The 11,813-nt window shown below is 44.7% G+C and overlaps 1 protein-coding gene across 1 annotated transcript; it reads left to right on the top strand.

The window, feature by feature from the left end:
- The first annotated feature begins 8,759 nt into the window (after positions 1 to 8,759).
- Positions 8,760 to 9,911, top strand: LOC109908432 (G-protein coupled receptor 20). Its single transcript, XM_020507068.2, has 2 exons — positions 8,760 to 9,734; positions 9,894 to 9,911. Exons 1-2 carry the CDS (start codon positions 8,772 to 8,774, stop codon positions 9,909 to 9,911), a joined length of 981 nt encoding a protein of 326 aa, XP_020362657.1. The 5' UTR covers positions 8,760 to 8,771.
- Positions 9,912 to 11,813: the final 1,902 nt, after the last annotated feature.

The following is an 11,813-nucleotide window of genomic DNA, read 5'->3' as shown; positions in this document are numbered from 1 at the left end:
GACAATGGTGCAAACATTGTCTACACTATATAGACCTCTGTTTATTTGAAATAGATGGTATTTATTTTTATCTTTATTCATCTTGACGTATAGGCTGGCTTAGATGGTGGTCTACTTCCTGAGTGCTCAGCACCAGGTGGTGTTTATACCATGCTGGTCATTTCTTTTTTACGAGTTGCATTTTCACACAAAATTAAAATAAAACATTCCGTCAGACTTTTGCCCTTAAAAGGGTACTTTCTTGATTCTACCGTTATTAATTCAACTAATTGTCTCGCAAAACTAACAATCACCTCATAAAAATACACTATTAGGTAGAAATGAAGGCACGGTGAGAGAGTGAGTCCATGAATGCAGGGTCGGCAGCACTCGGAGGCCAGGTGCCAGTGCAGTGTGAGAGGGAGGTTTATGAAGACATAAACAGAGCAGGACAATAGACCACCCTGGAGCCAGCTTCAAACAAACTTCATGTGCCCCCGTGTCAAGTCAGTGTGGTAGAACATGCTAATCTCCTGTTTTAAAAACACTGGCCCCATGATGGACCGTTGTGGAAATAACATATAAGCTGATGAGAGTGGGGGGGACAGAGAGAGAAATTGAAGGGGTTGCTGATGATCTGGTACTTCTGTCCCCAACCAAGGAGGGCCTACAGCAGCATCTAGATCTTCTGCACAGATTCTGTCAAACCTAGGCCCTAACAGTAAATCTCAGTAATACAAAAATAATGGTTTTCCAAGAAAGGTCCAGTTGCCAGGACTACAAATACAAATTCCATCTAGACACCGTTGCCCTAGACCACACAAACAACTATACATACCTCGGCCTAAACATGAACACCACAGGTAACTTCCACAAAGCTGTGAACAATCTGAGAGACAAGGCAAGAAGGGCCTTATACACCATAAAAAGGAATATCATTCGACATCCCAAAAAATATTTTAATCAATTATAGAACCCATTGCCTTTTATGGTTGTGAGGTCTGGGGTCCACTCACAAATCAATAATTCATCAAATGGGCCAAACACCAAATTGAGACTATGCATACAGAATTCTGAAAAAAATATCCTCAGTGTACAATGTAAAACACTAATGAATGCACAGGAAGTGATTCCCAAACCTTCCATAACAAAGCCATCACCTACAGAGAGATGAACCTGGAGAAGAGTCCCCTAAGCAAGCTGGTCCTGGGGCTCAAACAAACCCCACAGGGCCCCAGGACAGCAACACTATTAGACCCAACCAAATCATGAGAAAATAAAAAGATCATTACTTGACACATTAGAAAGAATTTACTAACAAACTGAGAAAACTGGAATGCTATTTGGCCCTAAACATAGAGTACACAGTTGCAGAATACCTGACCACTTTGACTGACCCAAAATTAAGGAAAGCTTTGACTAGTACACTCAGTGAGCATAGCCCTGCTATTGAGAGAGGCCGCCGTAGGCAGACTGGCTATGTGCACACTGCCCACAAAATGAGTTGGAAACTGAGCTGCACTTCCTAACCTCCTATCAATTATATGATCAAATTAGAGACACATATTTCCCCCAGATTACACAGACCCACAAAGAATTTGAAAACAAATCCAATTTTGATAAACTCCCATATCTACTGGGTGAAATACCACAGTGTGCCATCACAGCAGCAACATTTGTGACCTACTCCCAGTGGAGTAGTTCAGTGAAGGAAAATATCTAGACACTTTATATTGGTCCTCAGAGAGACCTACCTGTATGTTGGTGTATTTGCCAAAACGAGATACAAGAAAGCTTACATCTTATTCTATTCAGAAATCAACGAGTACTGACAGTATAATGATTCGTCAACAACTGGGATTTTACCTCAACTCTTCAGAGAGGTATTTGTTAAACTCAATGACCAGGGCCATTTTGATGTAGTTGAACTGAATCTGTCAGTGTAGAAGTGTGATGATTGGTCAAGTCCCACGTTTAAACCAGCCATGTACTATACACCATGTCCGCTGTACTTAACCTGGATGCCATCAGTGTGCTGTATATCCATCTGCCTGGTTGGTTAATGTACAGTGAGGTTGAAATCTGTATTCGTCACCTTGGAGCACCAAGGCATTCTGCCAAAATACTAAAATAATACCATTCCCTCAGTCCACTTGATAAATTAGAAAACAGAACCGTTTACAGAACAAGCGGAGCAAATTAAGAGCAATATATTTTTTGGAACCAGACCAAGACTAGTGCTCGTCTTAAAAGTAACAACTTCAGTATCCTAACGGAAACCTTCTATCTATTTCTGTGTTATAAGAGGAAAGTAGGCTATAGACTGGAAACATCTACACTCCATCCAGTCTACATCTACACTCTCCTCAGTCTACATCAGCACTCCATCCTGTCTACATTTACACATCAGTCTGCATCATCACTCCATCCTGTCTACATCATCACTCCATCCTGTCTACAGCAGCACTCCATCCAGTCTATATCTACACTCTCCTCACTCTACATCATCACTCCATCCTGTCTACATCATCACTCCACCCTGTCTACATCATCACTCCATCCTGTCTACATCATCACTCCATCCAGTCTACATCAGCACTCCATCCAGTCTACATCAGCACTCCATCCAGTCTACATCAGCACTCCATCCTGTCTACATCATCACTCCATCCTGTCTACATCATCACTCCCTCCTGTCTACATCATCACTCCATCCTGTCTACAGTAGCACTCCATCCTGTCTACAGTAGCACTCCATCCTGTCTACATTTACACATCAGGCTATATCATCACTCCATCCTGTCTACAGCAGCACTCCATCCAGTCTATATCTACACTCCATCCTGTCTACATCATCACTCCCTCCTGTCTACATCATCACTCCATCCTGTCTACAGTAGCACTCCATCCTGTCTACAGTAGCACTCCATCCTGTCTACATTTACACATCAGTCTACATCATCACTCCATCCTGTCTACATTTACACATAGTCTACATCATCACTCCATCCAGTCTACATCTACACTCTCCTCAGTCTACATCAGCACTCCATCCTGTCTACATTTACACATCAGTCTGCATCATCACTCCATCCTGTCTACATCATCACTCCATCCAGTCTATATCTACACTCTCCTCAGTCTACGTCATCACTCCATCCTGTCTACATCATCACTCCACCCTGTCTACATCATCACTCCACCCTGTCTACATCATCACTCCATCCTGTCTACAGTAGCACTCCATCCTGTCTACAGTAGCACTCCATCCTGTTTACATTTACACATCAGGCATATATCATCACTCCATTCTGTCCACATCATCACTCCATCCTGTCTACAGCAGCACTCCATCCAGTCTATATCTACACTCTCCTCAGTCTACATCATCACTCCATCCTGTCTACATTTACACATAGTCTGCATCATCACTCCATCCTGTCTACATCATCACTCCATCCAGTCTACATCATCACTCCATCCTGTCTACATCAGCACTCCATCCAGTCTACATTATCACTCCATCCTGTCTACATCATCACTCCATCCAGTCTACATCATCACTCCATCCAGTCTACATCAGCACTCCATCCAGTCTGCATCAGCACTCCATCCTGTCTACATCATCACTCCATCCTGTCTACAGCAGCACTCCATCCCGTCTACATTTACACATCAGGCTACATCATCACTCCATCCTGTCTACATCAGCACTCCATCCAGTCTACATCATCACTCCATCCCATCTACATCATCACTCCATCCTGTCTACATCATCACTCCATCCTGTCTACATCATCACTCCATCCTGTCTACATCATCACTCCATTCTGTCTACATCATCACTCCATCCCGTCTACATCATCACTCCATCCAGTCTACATCCTCACTCCATCCTGTCTACATCATCACTCCATCCTGTCTACATCATCACTCCATCTTGTCTACATCATCACTCCATCCTGTCTACATCATCACGCCATCCTGTCTACATCAGCACTCCATCCTGTCTACATCAGCACTCCATCCAGTCTACATTATCACTCCATCCTGTCTACATCATCACTCCATCCAGTCTACATTATCACTCCATCCTGTCTACATCAGCACTCCATCCAGTCTGCATCAGCACTCCATCCTGTCTACATCATCACTCCATCCTGTCTACAGCAGCACTCCATCCTGTCTACATTTACACATCAGGCTATATCATCACTCCATCCTGTCTACATCAGCACTCCATCCAGTCTACATCATCACTCCATCCCATCTACATCATCACTCCATCCTGTCTACATCATCACTCCATCCTGTCTACATCATCACTCCATTCTGTCTACATCATCACTCCATCCCGTCTACATCATCACTCCATCCAGTCTACATCCTCACTCCATCCTGTCTACATCCTCACTCCATCCTGTCTACATCATCACTCCATCTTGTCTACATCATCACTCCATCCTGTCTACATCATCACGCCATCCAGTCTACATCAGCACTCCATCCTGTCTACATCAGCACTCCATCCTGTCTACATCAGCACTCCATCCTGTCTACATCAGCACTCCATCCTGTCTACATCATCACTCCATCCAGTCTACATCATCACTCCATACAGTCTACATCATCACTCCATCCTGTCTACATCATCACTCCATCCAGTCTACATCAGCACTCCATCCAGTCTACATCAGCACTCCATCCAGTCTACATCAGCACTCCATCCAGTCTACATCAGCACTCCATTCAGTCTACATCAGCACTCCATCCAGTCTACATCATCACTCCATCCAGTCTACATCATCACCCCATCCTGTCTACATCATCACTCCATCCAGTCTACATCATCACTCCATCCTGTCTACATCATCACTCCATTCTGTCTACATCATCACTCCATCCCGTCTACATCATCACTCCATCTAGTCTACATCATCACTCCATCCTGTCTACATCATCACTCCGTCCTGTCTACATGATAATTCCATCCTGTCTACATCCTCACTCCATCCAGTCTACATCAGCACTCCATCCTGTCTACATCAGCACTCCATCCTGTCTACATCAGCACTCCATCCTGTCTACATCAGCACTCCATCCTGTCTACATCATCACTCCATCCAGTCTACATCTTCACTCCATCCAGTCTACATCATCACTCCATCCTGTCTACATCATCACTCCATCCTGTCTACATCAGCACTCCATCCAGTCTATATCAGCACTCCATCCTGTCTACATCATCACTCCATCCTGTCTACATCATCACTCCATCCAGTCTACATCATCACTCCATCCTGTCTACATCAGCACTCCATCCTTTCTACATCATCTCTCAATCCAGTCTACATCTTCACTCCATCCAGTCTACATCATCACTCCATCCAGTCTACATCATCACTCCATCCAGTCTACATCATCACTCCATCCTGTCTACATCATCACTCCATCCTGTCTACATTTACACATAGTCTACATCATCACTCCATCCTGTCTACATCAGCACATTTGTGAAACCGTCATCACTCCAGACAGTTTCACAATATCAGCTCAATCCCATTTAATATTATTTAGCATTTTTATAGCGAACAAACGACTACTCTCATAGTATCTTCCCCTATACAGCCATGCAATCCACCACCCTCTATATGTTCTTGTTTGCTAACACTTGCTATCCTTGTGTCTAGGCTTGGTATGTGAACTGTTGAGCAAGATTATGTGCTTAGACTCCTGTCATGACATAGACAGGCCCTCGTTGAGTCAGAAACCCCAGCAAAGACAGCTAGCCACTGTGAGCTAAACAATGCTTTTCCACTTGCAATTTGTCATGAAGTACCTTCCTCTTCACACACCATGATGGCATCTCTTGAGGCCCATTTGAAATGCTCAAAATATCTTTGTTGTTACCTTTAGTTCCAGGCACTAATATCCACTTATCCATGTATTTATTTCATGGTCTATACTAATGTCTGCTTCATTTACTGTATTCAATCGTTTTATTTACACAAACACTTTTGTCCAGGAGCAGCAGAGCCCCTAATCCTTGGGGCCGTGACGTCACAGCTGAAGGAAACTTGGGAAGGTTCTTCCTCCTTTAGTGTCCTAACCCAGGGGGAAATGGGATTAGTACCGCCAGGGGACTTCACTGCAGTGATGGAGTAGAGGGGAAAGGGAGAGAGGCCCAAGGCAGGAGTACACTGACTGAGAGTCTGAGAGACTGGACACTGAGAGACTGCCTAGTGAAATCTTGTGAGAAACATACTGGGAGATATGAAGATGCACCTTGAATGATTTAAAGGATGTAGAGAGACTTTCAGAGATTGATTGATTCTGAGAGAGAGAGAGAGAGAGAGAGAGAGAGACATTGAGACAGGACAATCTCAAACTCAAGGATTATCCAAGCCTCTTATTAAGGACATGGTTTGTTACAGGGAATGGACATAAAATGATTTTCAATCCTAAAATAATTTTGACATGGTGTGCTGTGGTGTGAAAGACTCCCTCTCAGCTCAACAATGGAGTGAGAAGATACATTAGATAGATATCTCCTATAATAAGATCTCTGAGCACCCAGGACATACTTTAGAAAGAGTCCAAGGTGACAGAGTCTACACAGGTTCTCCGGACTCTGATTGGCTAAATTAACTGGCTATAGCGAAGATCAACATCCACCCACTCTTGACAGGTTATCACGTGATTCTATCCTTGAAACAGGTAAGTTTGGAGGAGTTTTCTGTTGGCTGAAGTTGATGATGTTATTTTGATACACTTTGAATGTGACTCATGAATACATTGTGGAGATGTAGTGATATAGGTGCATCTGAATGTCAAAAAACATTCTCAGAATGGAGAATGCTCTGAAAAAAATTCTGTCTTAGCAAGAGAGATAGAGAGAGTGTGAGACAGACTAGCATAATGAGATAACTCTCTCACAACAGATTGGCTACCTGTACTTTACATTTTTAGAAAGGCTTAGTCCACTGAATACTAGTTCATTCATTGTCGTACTGAACTCTTACTCCCCAGGCCATACAGAGGTGCACTGCATCTTAACAAGTGGTTAAGTTGTTAAGAAGAAGTTGTTCTTTTGGGCGATGGTTTGTGCGACACAAGGTTTTTGGTAAGAATTGAGTACATTTTGTGAACTGCCAATGAAGTACGACGCTCTCTCAGAGCTCCGTATTCGTCACTGACAGCTATCTGGAAGTTCTATCTGGAAGTTCTATCTGGAAGTTCTATCTGGAAGTTCTATCTGGAAGTTCTATCTGGAAGTTCTATCTGGAAGTTCCGTCCACTTTATCTGGAAGTTCCGTCCTAACTCTCTTATATAAGAGTGTACTTATGAAAGGTTTAAGTGTATCGTGCTTCCAGGTTTATGGAAAACGAATGTAGGCATTAGGATAGAATATTTCAATGAAGTGTTACTAATAATACACGTGGGAGTGTGAGAGCAGACTATTAGGATTAGGATTTGTGTTAAAGCCAATGGAAACTATGGAGCACTTGCACTGACTCAAGTGTCTGATATATTGGTATATTCATGTAACTAAAATAAGTATCATGTTGTAGAACATAGTGATATGTTTGTTAATGCAGTTACACGTCACACCTCGCCACATCACACCTCACCGTTTTCACACAGCACAGCAGTGTCTCAAATACAGTATCAGCTAACATGAACACCACGGGACGTCTGATCAGGGTATTGAAGAGGTCAGAACTAGCTATGGCCCAGAACGTCTGATCAGGGTACTGAAGATGTCAGAACTAGCTATGGCCCAGGACGTCTGATCAGGTTACTGAAGAGGTCAGAACTAGCTATGGCCCAGAACATCTGATCAGGGTACTGAAGAGGTCAGAACTAGCTATGGCCCAGGACGTATGATCAGGGTACTGAAGAGGTCAGAACTAGCTATGGTCCAGAACATCTGATCAGGGTACTGAAGAGGTCAGAACTAGCTATGGCCCAGCATGTCTGATCAGGGTACTGAAGAGGTCAGAACTAGCTATGGCCCAGGATGTGTGATCAGGGTACTGAAGAGGTCAGAACTAGCTATGGCCCAGCATGTCTGATCAGGGTATTGAAGAGGTCAGAACTAGCTATGGCCCAGGACATCTGATCAGGGTACTGAAGAGGTCAGAACTAGCTATGGCCCAGCATGTCTGATCAGGGTATTGAAGAGATTCTCTATCCTAAAAGAATCTATTAACTACACACAATCTCTCATAAAAAAATGACTAACAAAAACCCCAGTATTATTACATACTGTATAACATGGGACTAGTGTTGACCGCTTTTCATTCAGACGCTACATTAGTTCATTTAGTGTGTTTATCTACAGTGTGTGATGAGGGACACACAGTACCCTCATTCTGCATCACCACCATGTATGCTGACTCGCTAGGCCTAATCCCCTGTTCCTGCCCAGATTTACAAAGTCTACACAGCCCGTTCATGTATGGCCAAGATAAAGAAACGTGTGATGCTCTCACATTCTTCCAGTGTGTATCTAAGGGAGGAAATAGCTCTGGTCATTTCCTCCCAGGACCTTATTTTCACTATGAAAGCAGATATTTAACGGTGCAGAAATATCCCTGTTGAGCATACCATGGAGGGTACAGTCAAATTGTTGTGGTCTAAGGGCATTTTTCTGTTCTAGTGATTACAGATCTAAAGAGCATATTACTTGTACTCACTGAGAAACTCAATGTTGTTCGTATTATACTGTCACATGATGACAATACTGTATGACTGTTTTTCAGAAGCAGTCCATCACTGCCTAGCAGCAATGGAGATTCTCATGTCCTTGGTGGTCAATGCAACACCTGAAGACATAAACAGTACTTCCAACCCCCAGTGGGGGGTGCCCTACCTGAAGAAACTAGCCCACCTGGACGAGGGCCTGTACCAGGAGTTCTACGGCCTGTGGGTGACACTGATGGTGGTCAACACCCTGATGTTCGTGGTGGGTGTGGTCCTTAACAGCCTGGCCCTCTACATCTTCTGCCTGCCCTCCCAGATTTCCTCCGCCCCTGTGGTCTATACCATCAACCTGGCGGTGGCTGACCTGTTGGTGGCGCTCTCGCTCCCTGCCCGTATTGCCCTCTACCACAGCGGTGGAGGGTGTCTGGCCTGCTCCTACGTTCACACGTTCAGCTACTTCGTCAACATGTACTGCAGCATCCTCTTCCTCACCAGTATCTGCGTGGACCGCTACATAGCCGTGGTGTGGGCCGGGGCCGGGCGCCGCTGGAGGAGCCCTGGGGTCGCTAAGGGAGTCAGTGTGGGGATCTGGCTCCTCGCCGTGGTGGTCACCTACTCCTTCCAGACCACGGAGCTGGAGATCAAGGCCACGTCATGCTGCCGACTCACCGCCCTCTTTGCCCTGTCCTTCCTGGAGTTCCTGCTCCCCCTGGTGGTCATCGTGACATTCACACTCAGGGTGGCATGCGCCCTGACCGACCCCAAGCTGATGCCTCAGAGCCAGGGCCGGAGAGCCAGAGCAGTCAGGCTCCTGGTGGCTGTCTTGGTTGTCTTCTCCATCTGCTTCATGCCCTTCCACGTGCGCCAGGCGTTGGTGTATTTCCGGATGGGGGGTGACAGAGCACAGCAGGTGTTGGCGTACCATGCCACTGTGACCCTCAGCAGCCTCAACAGCTGCCTGGACCCAGTGGTCTATTGCTTGGTGACGGACAGCTTCCGCTCGGCCATGCGCCGGGCCTGCAGGAAGAGGCCAGGGGCAGGGGCAGGGGCAGGGACAGGGGCGGAGGTGGAGGTGGAGGTGGAGGCAGAGAGGACCAGTGGAGGGGACGTTGCCAGTGGACTAAGGAGTTCAAAAGGATCAGGGACAGCTATGGCTATCGCTCACAGCGTGGCCACACTGACTCTCACCCCCTGCACCCTGCAACAGAGGGAGATGTCTGCATAGCCAGAGGAGAAGAGTGAGAGAGGGGGATGTCTGCATGGAGAGAGGAGATGAGTGGCAGAGGGAGATGTCTGCATAGAGAGAGGAGACGAGTGACAGAGAGAGATGTCTGCATGGAGAGAGGAGACGAGTAACAGAGAGAGATGTCTGCATAGAGAGAGGAGACGAGTGACAGAGGGAAAGAGGAAAATTAAGGGAATTGGAATGAGAGAGGGTGTTGCTAATATAGTGGGTTTTGTGACTAAGGCACAGGCCGTTGATAAGACTGCATTGGGACGTTATATCTCTTGAGCTTTTGAAAGCCAACAGAATATACATTCTGTACAGAATTTGCATCCTGGTGTTTGTATTCTGAAGACTCATACAATAATATGCAGTGATAATGAACCTGGACAAGATATGTGATTGATTTTAGTCAGTAAAATGCAGTCTCACTGTAATGGAACAGTAGCAGAAGTTTTTCCAGAAAAGCGTAAGCTGTTTATTTCAATTTCAATTGACTGTCAATGTTATGTTTTTACATTGAGATTTTTCACATCACTTCTGTAACATCTGGAAACAGCACCATAAATACATCATTTGAAAAAAAAAAAGTACAACTATTATCGGATCATGATGTCACCTGTTTCACAAAGGGTGAATGGTCCTTACAAGTGCATGTCCATCACAAACTAGCTTTGTTTATTGCTCCTCCACTTGATTTAATGGACAAATTGGCTCACTTGTTTATCTCACTGCACTGACTCCAGTGGCTTTCAATTTTCTCCTTGAATAACATCTCTCTTAAAGCTACAGTATGGGATTTGTAAAACAGCACCAACCATGTTATTGAGGCTAAACAGTTTGTTTACAAGCAAGCTTACATTTTGTGGTTTTGGTAGGGTGTTGAATTGAAGCTTGTGATGTATAGTTTATATTCTCCAAGAATCAATGGCTATGTCATTCATTTAAATATCTAAAAATGGATGTACCATTCCCAGATTGCCCCTTTAACTGTCCCTGAGTCAGAAAATGTCATGTGGTATTCTAAAGGTAAACACTTTCACGATTTGTTTGGGACATTTCTCCATTTAGGGGGAGATGCTGTAGACCAGTGCTTTTAAATTCCTGGTCCTGGGGACACAAATGGGGGCACGTGTTTGGTTTTGCCTTAGCACTACACAGCTGATTCAGATCATCAACTTTGATGATTTGAGTCAGGTTAAAACAAAAATGTGCACTCCTTTGGGTCCCCAGGACCAGGATTGAGAACCACTGCTGTAGGCCACCAGATTCACTCACTGTGTTCATTATTATTTGGCCACAAGGAGGTAGCATGAGACTTGGATGTTTTCATTTGAATGAGACTGAGAATAACCTCCGGTGACATATCTGCATTTGAACCTTTCTAGTAAGCATTGCTGTTTTATTCCTGGAAAACATACTTCCACATACTCTATATGTCATTTTCCAAACTCCTACAATGCCTTCCTGTAAAGTTATGCCTGTTACATTCCCATCATGCTCTACTATTGGGAGCAAACAGACTCATAACCTCCTGCCGTTTCATTCAGTCTGTGTCAGCTGGTCAGGCTTGTATTTGTGACATTCTTCCACAGGATGTGAACAAGGCTCAGTCTGGGCTTTGGCATTGTTCACACCTAGGTCCTACAGCATGAGTTTCGCCCTCCCTCACCTGGCTGTGGCCCGTGGCCAGTGATTTGGCTGGGGTGACTGTGGGCCAGGTGGTTTGGCTAGGGTGACTGGGGGTCTGACACAAAGGCCTAGACAGCAGATTTGGGGTCAATTCAAATTGACTTCAATTCAAGGTCACTCAATTCAGGCAGTGGTTTGAGTAAAATAAGGGTTAGGGTTATTTGAATAAAATAGCTTCTCCTTTTCAGTTTATTGAGAAGTCAGTTAATA

Source organism: Oncorhynchus kisutch, linkage group LG17 (genome assembly GCF_002021735.2).
Source record: "Oncorhynchus kisutch isolate 150728-3 linkage group LG17, Okis_V2, whole genome shotgun sequence".
Taxonomy (NCBI): Eukaryota; Metazoa; Chordata; class Actinopteri; order Salmoniformes; family Salmonidae; genus Oncorhynchus; species Oncorhynchus kisutch.
Note: the sequence above shows the minus strand (reverse complement) of the source record. Positions and strands in the feature narration are given on the sequence as shown.

Bases quoted from the DNA above. Each gene is read 5' to 3' on its own strand.
- LOC109908432 (XM_020507068.2), top strand. From the start codon at position 8,772: ATGGAGATTCTCATGTCCTTGGTGGTCAATGCAACACCTGAAGACATA.